This window comes from Tenrec ecaudatus, chromosome 4, assembly GCF_050624435.1.
Source record: "Tenrec ecaudatus isolate mTenEca1 chromosome 4, mTenEca1.hap1, whole genome shotgun sequence".
In the NCBI taxonomy this organism is placed as follows: domain Eukaryota; kingdom Metazoa; phylum Chordata; class Mammalia; order Afrosoricida; family Tenrecidae; genus Tenrec; species Tenrec ecaudatus.
The window spans coordinates 204,471,805-204,491,260 of NC_134533.1; the positions used below are offsets into that span (position 1 = coordinate 204,471,805).

At 62.4% G+C, this 19,456-nt stretch overlaps 1 protein-coding gene across 2 annotated transcripts in view; it reads right to left on the reverse strand.

Annotated features, from left to right (window-relative positions):
* Positions 1 to 699: 699 nt before the first annotated feature.
* The window catches only part of POC1A (POC1 centriolar protein A), a 45,246-nt gene continuing 26,489 nt past the window's right edge, over positions 700 to 19,456 (reverse strand). Inside the window, exons 10-11 of one of the 2 annotated variants that reach the window (XM_075547464.1) lie at positions 12,849 to 12,995; positions 700 to 864 (exon numbers count right to left, since the gene is read on the reverse strand). In XM_075547464.1, the coding sequence (XP_075403579.1) occupies positions 766 to 864; positions 12,849 to 12,995 (246 nt within the window). In that variant the 3' untranslated portion in view covers positions 700 to 765. The remainder of the gene's footprint in view (positions 865 to 12,848; positions 12,996 to 19,456) is intronic. The other variant, XM_075547466.1, reaches the window with a different exon arrangement.

Here is a 19,456-nt window from a genome sequence, read left to right on the forward strand (position 1 = left end):
GGTTGCTAGTTATCAGGGCTCAGAGGCCCTGGGTCAGGCCAGGCTCTGCTTCCACCTGGGAAAGCCATTAACCATGTGGTGTGGACGGCTCCTGGGAAGGTCTTACGGCTCCTGTTGTGCCGGCCAGCCCCCCCTCCTCCCCCTCCTCTCCCACCCATGCCAGGCTGGGGCAGGGGCCCAGGGCACTGAAGGCTTCAGGCCTAGAGGACCCCAGATGCACACACTGCTTCACCTGGCCTTGACCAGTGAGGACGCAGAAAAAAGTCGCCGGGGAAACTCTTATGAGAAAGTGGTTGGAAACGGGGGGTCTCAGTGGGAGGCCAATGGAGTACAGGGCTCCCCCAGTCCCTGGCTGCCCAGACGAGATCCTGCACGGGCCCGGGGTTGGAAGACCAGGCGGGTCTCCCCCAGAACGAGCTGTTTCTGCGAAGCCTGCTTGGGACGAGGTGCCCCCAGGCTGCTGCAAACCACTACCCCCCCACCCCGTCCCCCGCCTGTTCCCTGCCCAGGGCTGGCCCCTGGATACACCTGGCTCCGATGGGTCCCCTCCTCAGGTTTACAGAAACCACCGCAGGGTGGGAATGGCTGAGGAGGGGCTCCCTCCCCACAGTGTGGTGGTCTTGGCAGCTGGGCTCTGTATCCTCACATGGGGTGTGGGGGAGGTGCACTTGGGGGTGTGAGTCACATAGAGCAGCACCACCTTTATTTACTGACCTTCGTCCTGGCCTGCCACCCCCAACCCCACCACACGCTCAGTGCTGCCCGTCACGGCGGCGTTCTCTGTAAGATCAGCTGCTGGCTCTCCAGACACTGCTTCAGCCTGTCCTCCGCCAGAGTCAGACGCTGCTCCAGGATGGACACTGTCTGGAAGACACATGGCAACTGCTCAGGCGCCCAGGGCCGAGGAGCTAGCTCACGGTGACCCTGGGGACCCACAAGCATGGCCCACATGATGGCAGGTGCCAATTCTTTCTGCCCAGGCCCTGCCTGTGGGCACAGTCCCTGCCACCACGTGGGATCCTGCTAGCTCTGGAGGGCTGCCACTGGCCTCTGTGGGTAGGGACAGGATGGAGGTCCCACAGCCCTGGCCATCTGCCAGTCAGACTGTGGTGTCGGGGCCCAGCCCTGCCACAGACAGGCACCCATCTCAGCAGGGAGGAGCAGCACCCCCAAATTAGAGTGCTCCACCTGGTCCTGCCCCCATATTGGAAGGTCCCCAGGCCGGCAGGGGACAAAAGGTAGAAGGCCAGTGAGGCCCGGTACAGCCACGGCGAGTGACCAGTCCACTTAGCTGGACAGAGTTCTCCTGTGGAGGTGTGGGGAGGCCTTGGCCTGTCATAGCCCCGACGGACATGCGGTGCCCCCACGAGCCATGCTGGCGGTGCTGGTCAGCAGGGTACCTTTCCAGGGCTGACCCTGCTTCCTGCTTGCTCCACGTTCCTGCAGAGGACTGCGCCGCCTGCTGTGGGCCAGGGCGTCCCACTGTTTTTGGCTTTAGATGGTGTCGGCAGAGGGGCAGAGGCGCCTGGGCCCACTGCCCGTAGACACATTCACACATCCATAGGCCTACCCCACTCCCATGCCCCCCACCCCCAGCACTCAGTGGACGTGACCCTGCAGGCCAAGAGGATGTGCTCCTATCTCACAGCCTCAATTTGGGCAGACCCCCATCGGGGTAGCGGGGAAACCTCACTCCGTGAGACTCAACCGCTGTCCACGGATCCCCGAGGGGGGTTGCCACAGGCCCCAAGGCCACAGGAGGCTCTGGCCTTGGCCCGGGGTGAAGAAAACACTCCTTTAATCCAACAACACAAGGAAACACTTGGGGAGGGGGTTTACCCTCGACGGCACCTACTGGAGATGGCTCTGCCTGGCCACTGGCCCCTCGTGAGCGAGCTAGCCAGGGTTTTGGGAGCTCTGCACCCCAGTTCACAGGACAGGGCCTGGACCCCGAGGGGCAGAGCTGGGCTGCCAGTGACTGCTGCATTTTGCTGCTGCCGGCTGGTCCACCGTGAAGGGGGTCTCCAGTTCAGGCAGTGGCAAAGGATACAGCCCCGGCTGGCCAGGAGCAGCGTGCCCAGTTTCCCCTGGCTGCTGCAAGGCCCAACCATGCTGAGCTCCAAAATGCTCCTTCAGCCAGACTTTCCCCGGCAGCCTCAGACTCAGGGCCACGGGGGAACCAAGCCTGCTACCCCCTGTCCCCCCTAAAAAACCAAACTAAACCAAGCCTGCCTGTCCCGAGACTCTGATTCCAAACGTGACCTCACAGCAGCGGGGCCTACAGGACGGGAGGAGAGGGCAGCATGGCCATCTAGCCCGGCGCAGCCAGAGATATCCAAAGGTCCATATAAATGGCACCCCAGGGTGGGCCAGGTTGGGGAGACAACAGGGGCCTGTCCTGTCCTAAAGCACCTGAGAGGACAGGTGGATGGCGCTCTGGGCTGGGCCAGGAGGCTGGGCTCTCCTGCCTTTCTGAGCACATATTCACTGTGGGAGGGGCAGCTGGCAGGGAGCCCACACACAACCCCCCAATGTGGAGGGTGGACCCAGAGCAGGTGAGCTGAGGGCCCAGCCGGGGCTCAGAGCCATGGGGTGGCCGCACAGCAGGAGCTAGAGACCCAGGAGGCCCGAACCGGGGCGTGGTGGGAGGCCAGCAGGCCGGTGGGTCCAGGAGCTGGGGCCACCAGCCTGACTCACCAGCCCCAGGCTCCCCCAGGAAGACCCCCAGCCCCAGAGAGGCTGAACAGGGCCATGTCAATGGAACCTCCCCCAGGCAGCAGAGCAGGCCCAGCCTCCGTCTACTCGCGCCCACAGCTCGGGAAGTGCGAGACGCTGCGCGAGCAACAAGGGCCCTTCTGAGCACGGGGTAAAAATAGCAGAGCTTAAAGTGGCAGCGTGGTATTCTGAGCTCCCCGAACTCAAGCGAAGCCTGAAGAGGCTGCGCCGGGACACCCGTCCTCCAACCCCACATGGGCACCGCAGAGCACCACGGCACCCACACATGCCCGCCCTTGCCTCCGCTGTCGGCTGGCCGCTGGGGAGCTGTACCGGCGTCCAGCTCCGGGTCACACTGGCCCACACACATGAAGCCTGGGTTTGGATCTCTGCTGACTCCCAGAAGCAGATTTCAGGGCCCTGCTCGGTGCAAGTCCAAGGGGGAGGGGGGCAAGACCTCTAGAGGGGGCGTGTCACAGTGCCTGAGTGGTGTGGACACCCACAGGGTCCTTGGGGGCACCCGCCAACACCGTGTCACACACGTGTGTCACGCCCCCCCCAGGGGGGCAGACAGCCTGGGCAGAGCCCTGGCTCTGGCTCAGCGTGTGGCCACGGTGCTGGAACCAAGTGGGAGACCTGAATGCTCTGACAATGGTGGACCACGCTAGGGGGCGGGGGCCATGGGGAAGGAGAGCAGCCCCATCGGCACCTCTTGGCTATCCACTCCTTCCTTAGGAAGCCCCTATCTGGTCAGTGGTACTGCTTGCTGTTCATGATTGAGGCCCCACCACGGCCAGGAAAACCCTAATGGAAAGATGCTGGCAGGCAGCAGCTGTGGGTCCCCCAGAAAGCACGACAGGGCACCAGGCTCTCGGCTGGGCAGGGTCACAGTGGTGAGGGGCGTAAGCTCAGAAAGCCAGGAGACCAAGGCAATGGGGTCTGAGCGGGGACTAGATGGAGCACGGGGCCAAGGGGCTGAAATGGTCAGAAGGCAGAGGACACCTGGGGGAGCACCCTGCCCCAGAGCTGCTGCAAGAATGACTCCCCTTAGTAACGGAGACTATTACACAGGAGCCCTGGGGGCGTATTGGCCACAAGGTGGGCTGCTAACCTCAAGGGCAGAAGTTCAAAACCCCCAGCTAGCTCCGTGGGAAAAAAACTAGGCTTTCGACTACCGTAAAGAGTTACAGTCTTGGAAATTCACAGGGGAAGTTCTACCTTGTCCTGCAAGGTCACTGAGTCACAGGGGCAGGTCTACCCTGTCCTGCAGGGTCTCTGTGAGTCACAGGGGCAGGTTCACCCTGTCCTGCAGGGTCACTGTGAGTCACAAGGGCAGGTCTACCCTGTCCTGCAGAGTCCCTGTCCTCGGACCAGGAGTTTGTTCAGCAGTTGCTCGGTGTCCGTGCTGGGCATGGAGGTGTACTTGGGGGAATGCAGCGTGCCGAGCCCTGACCCCTTCAGGAGCCGTGGCCAGACTGTGGCCTGCTGGGGAGCCTGGGCATACACGGGGCTGGAGGAGGCCACTGGGAGGCAGCCTGCGGTCAGGCCTGGAAAGGTCTGTGCTCTCTGAGCATGTCAGGTTCCCATGATGGAAAGTTCTTTGTAATCAGTTCCAGGCCTGCGGTTGATGCGGGCTCCCCAGTCATTTCTCCCTGGGGGGCTGGGGCTCTCCGAGACAGGGGGCAGCTTAGGGGTATGGAGACGCACTGGTATGCCCAGCTACGGCCCCGCGGCCCTGCCTAGACTGAAGTGCCCTGGGCTTCTCGTTCCTCCATGGTCTCACTGCAAAGATGGAACTGTGGGACAGTTCTCCCCTGGGGCGCGGCGCTGACTCCATCTGGGATCTACAAATCAGAACCAGATGCCACGAGAGGGGACTCTCCCCCTCTCCCCCCACTGTGGGGTCTAGTGGGCTTTCAGAAGCAGGCGGGGCATGCAAGGCCCGCCCATCTGTTTCTCAGTTGTGTGTGTGTGTGCATGCATGTGTGTCTCTGTGTGACTGCATGTCTGTGAGGGCACATGTGCACAGAGCCCTGACAAGGCTGCTGGGTGGAAGGTGCCGGCCAGCGGGTCATTGTGAGTCAGGGGTGGCAGTGGGCTAGCAGGGCCCTCTGGCTGCTTCCTCGTCTGCGTTCCGAGCCCCACGCCCCAGCCAGGGCCCAGAGCCTAACAGCCTGTGGCCTTCAAGCCGGGCACATCAGCACCGGCCCTCGAGGCTGCTGGCATCGGCCAGCCGGGATGAGCACATACCACAGGGATGGGTGGACGGAGGACCTGGTCTGTCTTCCAGGCGCAGTGCCTGTTCTCAGTGCCTGCACACAGACTGCTGGGTAGATGACACCCACCAGAGTAGGATGGGAGTGGGAGGGGCATAGGCCTGCCGCCTGCCAGCTCAACCGGGGCCCTGAGGCCCCTGGAAGGAACCCCCACCCCAACTCGGCCGGCCCAGGACAATGCACTAGGCCGTGGGAGGTGGCAGTGGGAAGTGGGGGAGGGGTTCTGCCCTGCCCTCCTTGGGCCAGATCCAGGAGGGCACGTCCAGGCTGAGAGATGTCGGATGTGCCCTGACCCAGGTCACACAAGTCCCTGCGCATGCATGCGTACACACACACACGCACGCGCACACACACACCAGATACACACACACACACACACACCATATATACCACACAACAGATACACGTATACAGATACCAGACACGCACACACACACCACCACACATACACCACACACACCAGATACACATATACAGATACCAGACATGCACACACACCATCACACACATACCACATATACACCAGATACACACACACCAGACACATGCACACACGAGACACATACACACACCAGATACACATATATACACGCACACACACACCTACACCAGATACACACACATGCCATACATACACACATACACAGACATCACATACGACACTAACACGCACACACATCACACTACATACATATGCCACACACACACACAGTAGATATTTAAAGAAATTCCTCCCAATCTCTCTGGGATCAGTAACTGTCTTTTTGTAACCCCCTCCCCCTCCCCCAGCCTGCGGCAGCTGCAGGGTAGACCGGGCCTCAGTCTGCAGGCAGTGTGCGCCCATGTTTCCGCCGTCTCGGGGGGTTAGGCTTCCTGACAACACTGGTCCCGGCCTTGGCCTCCATGAAGGAGCCGCTCTCTTGGAAGGACATGGGACATGGTTCTCTGTGGGTGGGCTAGCCACGGGATGTAAAGATGATGGCCAAGCTTCCTTCCTCGTGGTTTCACAACTACTCCTGTCACATAAACTCGGCCGAATCACAGCTCCCCCAGTGGAGAAGTCCAATCCAGCCCCACTACACACCCGGCTGCTCCCGGCCCGCAGGGCACTGTCCACCCAAGACGGGCTGGCGCACACAGTGGCTGCCACTTGGCCCGGGGCTCATGCACGACTCCCCACCAGCCCTGTGTGGGCCAGCAGGGGAGCTGGGTGTCAGCCATGACAGCCAAGGAGCAGGGCCCCAAGTCACCTACCTCCTGGCCACCAACTCCACCGGACTCTGGCCTTTGCCTCCCTTTCCCATAGCTGCCCCAAGTCTTGGAAGTCCACGGGGGCAGTTCTGCCCCACCCAGCAGGGCTACTGTGAGTCGGCATCCACTCACGGCAGAGAGTCTGGTCTTGTGCTTTGAATGCCCAGAGCCAGAGACTGCCCAGTGGTCCGGGACCCTCAGAAAAGTCCGGGACATCCATCCATCCTCCTCACCCAGGCTAGTCTCGCGTCAAGCCAGGCCCTGATTAGCACAGGGGTACAGCACTTCCCCCAGCAATTTCTGTGCTCTGCTGAATTCTCCCCAAGCCCACCCGGCCACGACCACGGGGAGGCCGGCCGAGGGACGTGCATGTGGCCTCGGCTCCAGCTACAGGTGCCCACCGGGCACTGCCTGTGCTGACCATGGGCTCACAGAGGGGCACAGCACCTGGAGTCCCCCCCCTCCTGCCGGGCGCCTGCATCTGAGACCCCCACCCCCACCCACTACGGCTCCAGGCCTGCTCAGACCATGGGAGACTCGTTAACCGTGAACACACCAGGCCAGAAGCAACCACACCCAGGGCCCAGCCTGCCTAGCCCAAGGCCTCTCCTCCATCAGCAGGGTCTGGGGGTGGGGGGGAGCTGCCTGCACAACCGCAGGCTTAACACAAATGGGGACACTCGTGTCCTCCCAGACCCATGTGCCAGGCCACCGGGGCCCCTCCTTCCCAAGCATCAAAACAAGCCCCCCAGCCCCTCCAGCTCTGAGTCAGCATGTGGGGGAGGCAACCCACCACGCACCCCCAAGCCTGAGGAGCCTGTGGGCTGTGGGCACAGCCTACGTGCGTCCCAAAGCCCTAGTGCCCCAGGAAGCAGCCTCTTCACAGAGAACAAGCCCCTTGTCTCCAGACCCAAGTGGTACGGGAGCAACACCACCTCCCTGGCCAAAGGGCAGCCCGTGGAAGCCCATCTGACCAAGTCCACTCTGGAAGAGACACGTGAGATGTCCCCCCGCACTGCCCCCAGGGCAGGACAGCAGCCCGCTGTGCACTCAGCCACCACGGCCACAGGCTAGCCCGGTTCCCTCCAGAGAGAAGCCCAACGTCCACGTGGAAACAGAAGCAACATTCGACCCCTAGACTGCTGGGAGGGCCCCGTCTGAAGAGTGGCTGGCCCATGGTCTTGGCCCCGTGCCAGGGTCTGATCTAGCCCAGCCCTCTTCCTCAGTCCAGGGCCCCCAGGGCACTAAGCCCCATGCCCTCCTCCCCTCAGAGCCTGGCGAAGACATCCCCTTGCTCTCGCCACTGCTGAGAGGAGAGGTCTGTGGAATGCTCCCCTCCTGCCTCCCCACACTGCCCCCGGCAGCACCGGCCCGGTGTCTGCCTTTTACCTGTTCTGCACACCCTGTTAAGAGGGCTCTGTGCCCACAGCCTCGGGTGACACAGCGCCTCCCAGAGGGACGAGCCAGCCCTGCTGACCACAGCCTACGAGGGAGGGCACGGGAGCCCTCGAGCACAGGGCAGGGGGCTCACTGGGCCATTCTGACCCAAAGTGGCCCTGTGCACAAGAACATGGCACGGCCTGCCCTGCACCAACCTCCCAAGTGCTGGCCCAAGCCCACATGGCAGCCGCGTGTCACCTACCTCATGGGTGTCTTCCTCTTTCTTCACCTGCCCCCAATTTTACCCACCCTCCCAGGTGTGGGCTGTCTGGGGGGGGGCCCATGGTGTGGCCTGCGCCCCCTGGATGATCTCACGAGGCTGGAGAAATGAGGGGTGCTCCCACGACCTCCAGGGGCCGCACACCACCTCCAAGAAAGGGTGGGAGTAGGGTGCATCCTTTGGACCCGGGAGCCTTCTAGATCTGGGGAAGAGGGGCGCCAAGACACAGGGCGGGTGCCAAGGAGTGTGGAGCCTGCAGATCCGAGGAAGGAGACAAGGAGTCTCCCCTCGGCTGGGAGACCGCAGAGAACAAAGGCCTCCTTCCAAGGATCCAGAGTCGCGGCCTCCAGCAGGACAAGTGTGCACTCACAGTGTTCTGTGGTGGAGTCTGCTTTGTCCATCAGGATCCCAATAAAGCCTCTGTGTGGGTGTGGCCTTCTCCTGAGGATGCCGGAAACTCCTGTCTTCCTCCCTGGAGGCGCAGGACTGCACACTCTCCCTGTGAGACATTCCTGTTGCCGAGCCACACGGAGCTACGCTGACGATGGCGGAGCCAGGGCCCTGGAGCTGGAGGAGCCACGTGGAGACCCACGCCAGCGCTGAGATGCTTCCACTGCCACTGGATCCACAAGACTTTCCGCCCACCGACCTGTGATCATCCTGCAGTCGGCTTCATTGCATGGCTGTGTGAGTCTGAAGAGGACATGGGGCTAATATTGGATTATGGACTTGACCGGGACTGTTTCTCCATATACAGCTGCTCTTTTATAGAAAACTCTTATACATATGCGCATCTCTGGATTTGTTTCTCTAGTCAACCCAGACGAGCACGCCACAGATGTAGTCAGTTTGATTCCGGTGTCTTCCATCTGGTGAGGTCCTGAGATCCCTGACGTCGCATCTATGGCCCGGGCCATGGCATCCAACTGCTGATCCTCCTCCTCTGTCCAATCCCGTGCTCCTCAGTGCCTCTGGACCGCCGCGGGGGACCCCTGTCAGGCTGAGGACACGGGCAGTTCTCCAGTGGACTTGACTGGGCGAGTGACTGTCTCCGGGCCGTGCTCACTGGTCCTCCCTGGAGGCAGACAGGTCTTACCCTGTCTATTTGTCACACTGGTGGCTCTGGCGTGGCCGGGATGCGTGGCGCTGCACGCACCAATAGGGCCGCCCGCACCTGGCAGGTCACAGCCGCGCTTCCAGGGTAAGAGGGGCTAGGACGGAGAGGTTAGTGATCTACTTCCAAGAGAACTGGCCAGCGAAAACCCTCTAAGCAGCGGCCTCTATATTGTTAGGGACAGCACCAGATGAGAGGGCGCTTGGGTGGAAGGCATCCAACATACACCTCGGAAAGCAGTGCCAGCCTGGGTGACTCAGACAGGGCTTCCTGGGCCAACGACACTAAGAGCTGGCAACAGCCGTCGGTGAGCAGAACTTGGGGCACACAAGACACGACACTGGGAAGGTTGGAGGTCGTCTGCCAGGGAACAGCAGGGCTAGAGACGGGCCTCCTCGTCAGGAGTAAGCTGAACCCGATTGCCACTGGCCACTTCCAAGTTGGAGACCATACCCGAGGTCTGCTCTGCTGGGAGGACCTGCGGGAGGGGACGGGCAGGGCAGCTGTGCAGTCGGAGGACACTCTGCCCCCACATCCCTGTGGGGGTGAGTGAGATGATAAACGGTGCTCAGGCCCTGGGGCCTGGCCACGACAAGGGGAAGGACGTGGCCCTTCCCACCCAAAGGGCCAGGGCAAAGAGGGACGCCCTCGGGCTGTGTGCACAGGCACTGAGTAAGAACATCCATCCTACACGTGAAGGGCAGTGTGGTTCACAGAAGCCACCAAACAAGGATGCCAACCCCCACCTGGTCCGAATGGTTTAGCAAGGGACGCCGACGAGCAGTGGCCCACACCAGTGCAATCAGGTTCTCCTGTGCCCGAGGGAGCCTCGGGCTGGGTGGCCCTGCTTGGGAGGCCAGGGACCTGGCAGGTACACATGTGTGTCCACTCCTCTGCTGCCTCCTGGACCAAAGCCTGCCTCTGAGAGAGCAGCAAAGCCAGAACAATGGCTGGAGCTATGATGGAGGCCTGGGCGCCCCTTCCTGCCACTCAGCACGAGCCCAGTCCCTGCTCTGCTCAGCGTCCCCAGCAGATGAAGCCTGAGGGCCCGGTCTTTGTGACCCTGCACCAGAGGTGGGCCTGCTCTTCCCAGGAGCCCAGGCTCTGAGGGAAGCAGGATCTGGAGGCTTCCTGAGGGCAGCTCTGGTCCCGCCCCCTCCCCACCCCCGCCCCTGCACACACACAGGAAGAGCTTAATCAAGGTGCTTTCTCGGAAGAGAACCCCCCCCCTACTTCTGCTCAGAGAAACACGGAGTTGACCCTCTGTGTAGAGGGATGGGGTGTCCGGCTTATATGAGGCAGGGGGAAGACCTGCACCCTGGTCTAGCCCAGCCTGGAAGACTAACAGCGACAGGCCGTGGCAGCAGCTGGCGTGTCAGGGCAGGTGACGTGGCTGGGTACCCATGGGCGAGCTTCACATGGTGACTCACCGGATGCTCACGGGGGCATGTGACGTGGGTCCTGGATAAGCCCAGACCCTGAGGTGCAGGCAGGGTGCATAATGTGGCCATGACCAGGCGGTCAGGTGGGGCTGCAGGCTCCCAGGCACCTGTGGAACCACTCCCCTCTTGGGTTCTTGATCCCTGAGGAGTGCTTGGGCTCCTGGTCCCCAGGCTGGTACCAGATGGGCCACAGACATCCATCTGTGGGGGAGGCCTCGCCCGATTTGGGGGCACCGTGCTGTTGGGCAGGGAGGCAGGCTCCAAGGACTGCCAACCTTTGGAACAGGGTGCCCTGCTCATGGCACCCAAGGGGCTGGCAGCTCCATTGTCCCCAGTTCCACCTGGTGCCCCACCAACCTCCCTGGGCAAAGGCTTCCTAGAAGGACGTGCTGTGGATGGAGGTCGCTCTGAGGCGCCACTGGGTGGCGGGTGCAGTGCAAAAGGCTGAGTGACTCGGTGACCGGGGAGCATGGAAGGACTCCAGGGAAGGCAAGGGAAGAATGACTGCCGAGGGGTGGCACCTGGGGCAGCGCTCGCCCAGCAGGCCTGTCGCCAGGCCCCGGGACTGGGGCAGAGGGCTTGATCAGCCTGGGACATCCGGGCTGAGGAAGGCCTGCCTGGTGAGGGTGGCCTGGCTGTGGCCTGGCTGAGCCCCAGCGCACAGAGGGGAGGGACCACCACACCGAGCCCAGCCCGTCTGGACGGTGGTAGTGCCGGGGGAGGTGCGCGTCAAGGCCCTGAGACGGGTGCTGTCTACGGACTCCGGTCTGCTCGGGACATGTCTGTCGTGACAGGCAGCACCCAGGGGCCCTCGGGGCTGCACAGTAGCACCCTGGCTGGGGAGCCTGGCACCTGGGTGGGCCGGCTGCTGTTCAGACAGCAAAGGGGCTGGGTGGCAAGAGGGTGCTAGGGAGACACTCGGGCCAGCCTACAGCCACCCAGAGAGATGGCGGCACAGCCCGCACCCCCCCCCCCCCCGTGAGACAGTCACTGTCACCTGCCCACGGGCTCACACCTAACAGGACCATCCACGCACACCCCTCAGCCCCGCAGCGGGAGCTGCTCTTGGTGTGGGCCTCCGCATGCCCCCCCCCCAAGCTATGTTTACCACCAGCGCAGACATCACCTCCAGGGTTACCCTGTGATGCTCCACCTGACTCCACACTGCCACCTCTCTCACCTGACAAGCCTGCGAGGAAGAGGCGGGGCCCAAGGATGGCTCGGCAGGGCTTGTTTGGCTTAGTGTGTTTAAAGCCTCTGCACACTCTTCTGGTCTCCTCTCCTTCACCGCCCCCCGCCCCCCCCCCGCCTTCCCCTAAACACTTTCCCTGAGGGGTCCAGTGTGTGCAGCTCCACCTGGACCCCCTGAGGGCAAGGCCACTTGCGGACAGCGGGGGACAGTGGGTGGGTGGGACATGGTGCTCACAGTGGGCAAAGGTGCCACCTCTCAGCTCCATCTCGACAAGAACCCCAAAGGCCCTTGGTGTTCCTGTGTGCGTGAACTGGGGGCCACTGTCCCTTGCTGTGGCTCCTGCCACTTCCACAGTTCTGTGCTGGGCAGCAGATGGCCGGGGAGAAGGGGCCTGAGAGGCCCCGGGTGGTTTGAGGCCCACTGTGGCAAGGGCCCCTTGGCCTTCTGTAGCGTTTGATGCCCTGCCTGCAGCTGCGCTGGGATTCATGCGTCCCAGAGTGGAAGGCGGGTGGGCGGGCAGGCGGATGCCCACCCACCCAGGGTAAGACCCGCATGGGGCTCCCACTCCGTGAGCTACAAGCTACCCGACCCAGGAGGTGGGGCCCATGCCCCCTCTGACTCGGTGGTCCACGTGGCACGGTGGACGTGCATGTTCCGGGCAGCCGCCAAGAGGCAGGTGCAGGCCAGGCCCTCTGCAGAGACCTGTCTCTCTTAGCCCTCCCCACGCAGGCTGGGAGAGCCTCAGGGAATGGGGCCAGCCTCAATCCCAAGGCCTGATGGGACAGACGGACAGCCCCTGGGCCTCACCTTGGCTCTAGGGACTGGCAGGGGGCGGGGGGGGGCGCACACACGAGAACCAGGATCAAGTCCATTCTCTGATTCACAGGCACCTTTGACACAGGTGGAGCGGGGCTGTTGGGGGGGTTCAGGCTCTGCTGCATTCTGGAAGCAGCTGCCACACTTTCAACCCGTGGAGAGTGGGCTCGGATGCACTTCAGGTCAGTAGCGAGTGCCCGACTACTGTGCCGATGGGCTCCGCAGGGTCCTGCCGGGCACAGGCCCTGCTGTCTCAGTCATTCGGCTGGACATGAAGGCTATCATCACGATGCTTTCTAAAATACCCAACACCTTTGGGCAAGCTTCCGATGAGCCCACACCCCGGGCAGACGCGGTCAGCAGGGGCCCTGAGGTGGCCTACCTGTGTGAGGACGTCCAGTTGGCCCACGATGTGGCCCAGCGTGCTGGTCAGTGTCGGTGTTGGGTCAACAGGCTCTGGGGACTGGCTGGGCAGCGACTCCTGGCTCCTGCCTGGGACGGCCGGGACAGCAAAGCCCTCGTCGGGCAGCTGTGAGGGGACAGAGGGGACGCTGGACTCTCACTCAGTGAAGCAGGAGAGACAGAAAGGGAGGGACAGCCCTACCAGAACAGAATGGAAGACCGGCCGCTAGCCAGCCAGAGAGGCCCGGCTCCCAACTCAAGGGAGCCGGCAGGGCAGCAGGGTGGGCGCCCTACCCCTCACGCAAGCTTCCACAGAGGCTGAGGAGTGGACCCAGGGCCTGAGAGAGGTGAGCAAGGCACTCTCAGATCAGGGACACTGAAGCCCCGCCCTGAAGGCCCCTCTCTGGGTTACCCCAGATTCCCCACTCCAGGGCTTCCCCATTATGCTAAAGACTCTCCAAGCACCGTTAGCTGTGGGCCGACTGGGGGCACCCAGACCCCACTCAGCCCAGTGAAAATACGCATTTCGATGAATGTCCTGGCCAGACTGTTGGCAAGCGTCAGAGTCCACAGGACGGCCCCCACCTGCCATCCCCGCCTCCCACCGAACTCCAGGATCAGGAGGTTCCAAGTTCCTGCCTAAGCCCTCTCTCTCTGCAGGGGGTTCCAGTCCAGTGTGTGCTCCCAGTCCACAGTTGGCCCTGCCGCACCGGCCCAGCACGCCTGTGTGACTGCTGCCCCACTATGTGCCGGGGCTCTATATGCCACCCCATGGAAGCTGTGTCCCACGGCTCTCTGTAGCTGCAGGCTTTACTCACCTTATTTTTCTGATGGGAAAACAGGGGTTCAGACCTGCCCTGCGTCAGCACACCCACTAGCGACCTCGGAGGGGGGCACCTGCCACAGCTGCATCGAGGCCCCCAGCTCCTGGCCTGAGACTTGAGTCGTCCCTCCACCTGCCCCGGAAGGCCTGGTGGGCTGCCTCAAACACTGGAGATCTCCAAGTGTCAGGCCCACAGCTGCTGCTAAATTCCTGAGTCATTAAACCGGCACCATGTACCCTTTCCTGTGGCATCAAAGGCCAGCCGGCAGCCCCGCTCCCTGCATTCCTGCCCGGGGGTGTGGGCTTTGCCCTTGGTGAGGGAGTGGTGGGCGCTGGGGAAATATGGCCAAGATAAGCAAAGCAGTTGAGGGGGTGAGAGATGTGCATGCCAGGCCACACACTAGGAGCCACGGCCTCACGAGCTGGTCCACGTATGCCCACGGGAAACCCAGCACTCGTCCCTGCAGCACCAAGGGCACAAGGGGCTGGCCTGGTGGCAGACTCTGTCTGTCAGGAAAATTGACACAAAGATCAACCCTCCACAGGCAGATAGGGGACTAGGAAAAGTTGCTGGAAACTCCCTCCCGCTTTCCACCACATTCTGATGCCCCAAGCTCAGACTGGGCGTGGTGGCACAGTGGTTACATGCTGGGCTGCGGCCCCCAAGGTCTGCAGTGTGACTCCAGCAGCCGCTCCGAGGGAGGTAGGAGCAGAAACCCAGTCCGGAAGCCCTCTGGGCAGTTCTGTGCTGTCCTTGGGGGCCGTGGGGTCAGCGCCGGCTTCCCCGGTGGCACTGTGTGCGGATGGCCCTAAGACAACACTTCCCCTCTGCCAGAGCAGACGGCAGTGTCAGCGGGGGAGCAAAGCACCCATCTCCCTCCCAACGGATGGCTCAGCTCCCAGAGGCTCACCAACGGCCCATGTCCAGCCTGTCTGGAGACCACTGCCTTTGCTGCCGGCCTGCTGGCCACAGCTTGGGCTCAGCCCTTGGCACACAGTAGGGGCTTCTGTATCTGTGGCTCGATGCTCAGCTACTCAGACACCTCTTGGAGGGCTTCACTGAATGCGGCCCGGCTGGCAGACCCCGGGGCCCTCACTTTTTCAGGATGGAGACGCAGGGGTTCCACTCAGCATGTGGGAGGTCGGGAAGGGTCGACCACACCAGAATACAAGCTTCTTGAGGGGGGACCAGGAGCTCCCAGGAGAGAGCGGGGGTCTGAGCACAGCAGGGACAGGGGCTTCAGGGCCACCACGTACCGCCCAAATGAGTCTGAGAGGTGAGCGACTGGGTGAGAGGGCCAGGTTCTTCTCCCAGAACACACAAAGGTCCTCCCCTCGGAGCGCAGGCACAGGAAGGCGGCCAGCCCTTAGGAGGCCCTGTCCCCAAATAGAGCAGGCGCCCTGAGCCACTGGAGAAACAGGGCAGAGACTTGGGGGGAGCAGCACAGACCCACTAAACCTGAGATTACTGGGAGGGCACTACTGGGGTGGCCTCACTTCCATGGGACCAACTGAGACCACAGTCCCCCCACCTCCCCAGCACAAGGCCAACAAGCGCACCAAGTCACCAACCAAGACCGGCGGGGAACAGACAAACAGACCCCCTCCCCCAGGGGGCGGGCCAGGAACAGTGTGGGAAATCCACCCTACAGACCTGTGCCCCAGAGGAGACCTGCTGGTGCAGTGGTCACCCGACAGACGGGCTGCGAGCTGCGTGGTCGGCAGTTCAAAACCACACTGCACACACGCCCCTCTGTCACTGAAATACACAAACCCAGACGACCATCCCTTGACGTCCGTGAGCAAGGTCATGGACAAGCAGCGGTGGCAGGGGCTTCCCCAGAAGGTGTGAGCTGCTGCCACAAGCCCCATGCGAGATGGGCATATCAGTCAAGCATTACCACTGCCCGCTGCGGCCATGCTTCCTTAGCTGCCAACCTGGAATTGGTCGTCCGCCTGGCCAGTTCTGGGCACTATTGCTCCTCCATGGATGAGAGTTCCCAGGAACAGGCCCGTGGGCTCATGTGCCGGCCAGCAGGGTGTCCTGACTCGGTGTCCTCCCTGCACAGACCCTGATGGGCAGCCGGCTCCACGCCCATCCCCGAGCTTACCAAGCACAGTCACTCTGTCTCCAAAGGATGAAGCACTATGCTGAGCCAGTCTCTGTGGTCCCTGCCGCCCCCAGATGACTGGGCCGGGCTATACGAATGTGAGGTGTCGGTAGGCACATCGGAGGGGGTGGACCGCTTGCTGATGATGTAAAATGAGGCGTTGGTTGTCCTGTGGGGCAGGACCACGCAAATAGGGTACAGAGCTCTCACCTGAGGGTCAGTTTCGCCATCTCGCCCGGTTTAAAACAGTCACCTTGGACGCAGAAGGGATCCCCCAGCAGGAGAGAAGCCAGGAGTGGGGCTCACCCTTTGGGCCCCAGGATCCCTGAACATTCTCAGCCCAGGACACAAGGTGGCGGGCTCCCCTGCCCAGAGCAGGAGCGCGGCCTCGGTAGGCAGGAGGCGTGACTGCGGGCAGGGAACTGGAGCGGAGCAGGCAGGGCAGGGTGCCTCGGGCGCACTGGTTGTCAGGGCTGTGAGAGAATTGTAGCAATTGTCTGGTGGGGCTGAGGACACATGACCGAGAGACGTGGCCCTACCTGTGTGCCCAGCTGAAGAACTGTGTCCTCAGAACTTCTGACCTCGAGCTGTCACCTCTTAATCCCCCTGCTGGGAGGAGGGTGTGCAGGTTTCCGGGGGAAACCCTACGGCCCCTCTGTCCTACTTTGCCATGGGCTTTGTGGGCCTCCCCTGTAAAGCCGAGGAGGAGGGAGGCCCCGTGGGAAGGGGCCACGGCGTGAGTGCTGGTAAAGAGGGTGGGAGAGCGGCGGGGTTTGGTCTCCACCCCCCTTGGGAAGTAAGAGAGGGCCAGACACTGGCTGTGCTGCTCTGGCTGAGGGTAAGACTGGGGAGAGGGGCACCCCCCCACACACACAGACACAGAGGCTAACACGCATCCCACGGTGAAGCCTCTCAACTTAACTGCTGTCTCTGTCCTTCCCTCTGGCTGGAGCGCCTCGCCCGCCCGAGGGGTTTGGAGGGTTGTACCAGACAGCCGGACACCAGCAGGTGCTGGGGAGACACAGACGGCGGACGCTCGCCAACTGCTGGCGGGAAAGCAGAGAGGCGCAGCCACCATGGGAAACGGCTGGGCGGCTCCTCCGGATGTGGACCACAGCGCGGGGCGTGTAAGCCGGTGACTTCACTGCCAGGGTTTACATGGGTGCTGCCCACAAGTGGATGCTGCAGAGCTGGTCCCGGTGACCACTGACATGCAAGGCATGGACAGGAAACACAGCGTGGTGTCCCTGACCCGTGCGATGGATGTGGCAGAGCTGATGGAGCCAAGTCCCGTGGACGGGCCGACCCTGCGTGGGCCACGTGTGTCCAGATGGAGGTCTACGCGTGGCTGTTCCCAGGGCCTTGGGGCGGAGAGGGTGGCGGTGCTGGGTGAGGGGGCTGGATGCAGGGGGGTCGGAACCCCTGCACGCAGAACCCCTCATCGTCGGGACATGCAAATGCCTCGCCCAGCACACGATGAAGAATTCACTGAGAGACGTGACGCAGGGCCCATCGTGCTCTCTGGAAGTCGCGTGGGCTGCCTAGCACGGTTAGCATGCTGGGAAAGTGGCCAACACTTCACTACAGATGCTCCAGGGGTTGGTGGGCAGGGCGGGGGCTCCCTCACCACCAGCGTCTCTCTTGGAGAGGGGTGGGCTGTCTTCTGGAAGCGACGCTCCCATACAGCTTGGCACTGCTCGTGTGGCACCCCTGCAGCGGGCTTGCCTGTGGCCGAGGGTCCAGGCCACGGAGGGGAGACGTCTGACCCTACACCCCTGCTGCCTTCTTAAGAGTGTCCCACTGTGAGCATGGCAGCACCTGGTGTCTGGCCAGGCCTCCCGGTGCCAGGAGGGACACAGCAGCCTCCCATGGACCACGTGCCGCACTGCTGTGGGTCACAGCCCCCCCACTCTGGCCGGCACCAGGGGGTGGATTGTGACGTGGAGGAGGCGGAGGAAGAGGAACACATGTACCGTGTGACACCCCCACCTACACCTCCCCCACAGCCCCTCCACTGAGGCAGGGTCACAGGTGCCCCTCCCACCCTGACCACAATGCTGCTCGCAGGCCAGCCTGGCAAGAATTCAAAGGCCGAGTCCCACAGCAGTGCCAGGGCGTGGGTCCCCGACCCCCACTCCTGCCATCACTGCTGACTCCCTAACCTGTTCTTGGGGTGGGGGGTCTCTACCTGTCTCCTCACACAGCTGCGGGATTTGACAGGGCAAGTTTCCACATGCGATTGACTGCCTTGCACACAGGAAAAGGGGAGCTATCCCAGGGGGCTAATCTGTACCCCCAGGGGCAGAGGTGGGGCTGGGGGGCCTGTGTGCCGAGGCAGCAGGCCCGGGGAGGCAGGCTAAGTGAGGAGGCCAGGGGACAGGGCCAGAAACATCACCCGGCCCAGGAGGCCCCAGGCCTACAGACACAACCCCAGCCCACGGCACTCATCTGTGGCAGAAACCCACCCTGGTGGCAGAGGTAAGCTCTGCAGCTCAGGGGCAGAGGGCACCCCACATAGCCTGACTGCCCAGAGTCCCATGCTGGGGACAGACAGGCCCCTTTGGGCTCTCAGCAGATTCTGTTCTGCAAACGGCCCCCTGGCCTTGTGCTCCCCCCACCACCCCCCAACAGAGCCAAGCCTGAGACCCTGCCCTACCACACACTGGGAGGGAGTCCACCAGGTTTCTGGGAAATCCCCAGGGTCAACTGTAGTCTTCTTTGTTTGGCTTGGCTTTCTCATTTCAACTAAGCCGTTCTGAACTAGTTGTAGAACCGAGGGGGGAAAGGTTGCTGACATTGGTGCAGAGAGGTTCCAAATCTCCCTCCCCTGATGATAACCGTGTGGGGGTGGGACTGGAGTGCAATGTTCATGTATGTGCGTGTTGGGCTGCGTGACCCCTGGCTACTCCTGTCAAGTGTCACCGCCTAAGCCCCCGGTCGTGGGTCCCTCCTGTCCACAGAGTGGACGGGGCAGAGCTGCCCACAGGGAGGCAGAGGCTGCAGCCCCGGCGGAATAGTGGGCGAGCTCCAACAGCCATCTCCTAGCCAAGCCCGGCGACTCACTCAGGCACTGCCGGGATCCTGGAGAATGGTGTCTGGGCCTAGGAAGCCGTCCCTGACACACCCATGCTCCAGACTGAGGCCCTGTGGGGCGTGGCTGCTTTCCTACTAGTGTCCTCAGCGCCCGGCCCCCGGCTCCGGCCCTGCCCGAGGTGCCATTTCCCCCCCTTGGTCCCCTTGACGTCATAGAGCAGTGGATCTCAAGCTTCCTAAATGCCACAACCCTCTCATACAGGTCCTCATGTGGTGGTGACCCCCAACCAACCATAATATTATTTTCGCTGCTACTTCATCGTTGTCATTTTGCTACTGTTATGAATTGGGGGACCCCTGCAAAAGGGTCACTTGACCACCAAATGAGTTACGACCCACGGGTTGAGAACTGCTGCTGTAGAGGAACATGGGCAATGCCCCTTGGTGGGCGTCCGTCTGATGCTTCCTCACCATGGACTGTGGGGGGACACGGTGTGGACAAGCCCGCCACCAGAGTGGTGCACGCAATGTCACTGCATGCACACTGCCAGGTTGCCTCCCCACTTCCTCCTGCAGGGCCCCTCCCTCTCCTGAGTCCCGGGACTGCAGAGCACTGTGGGC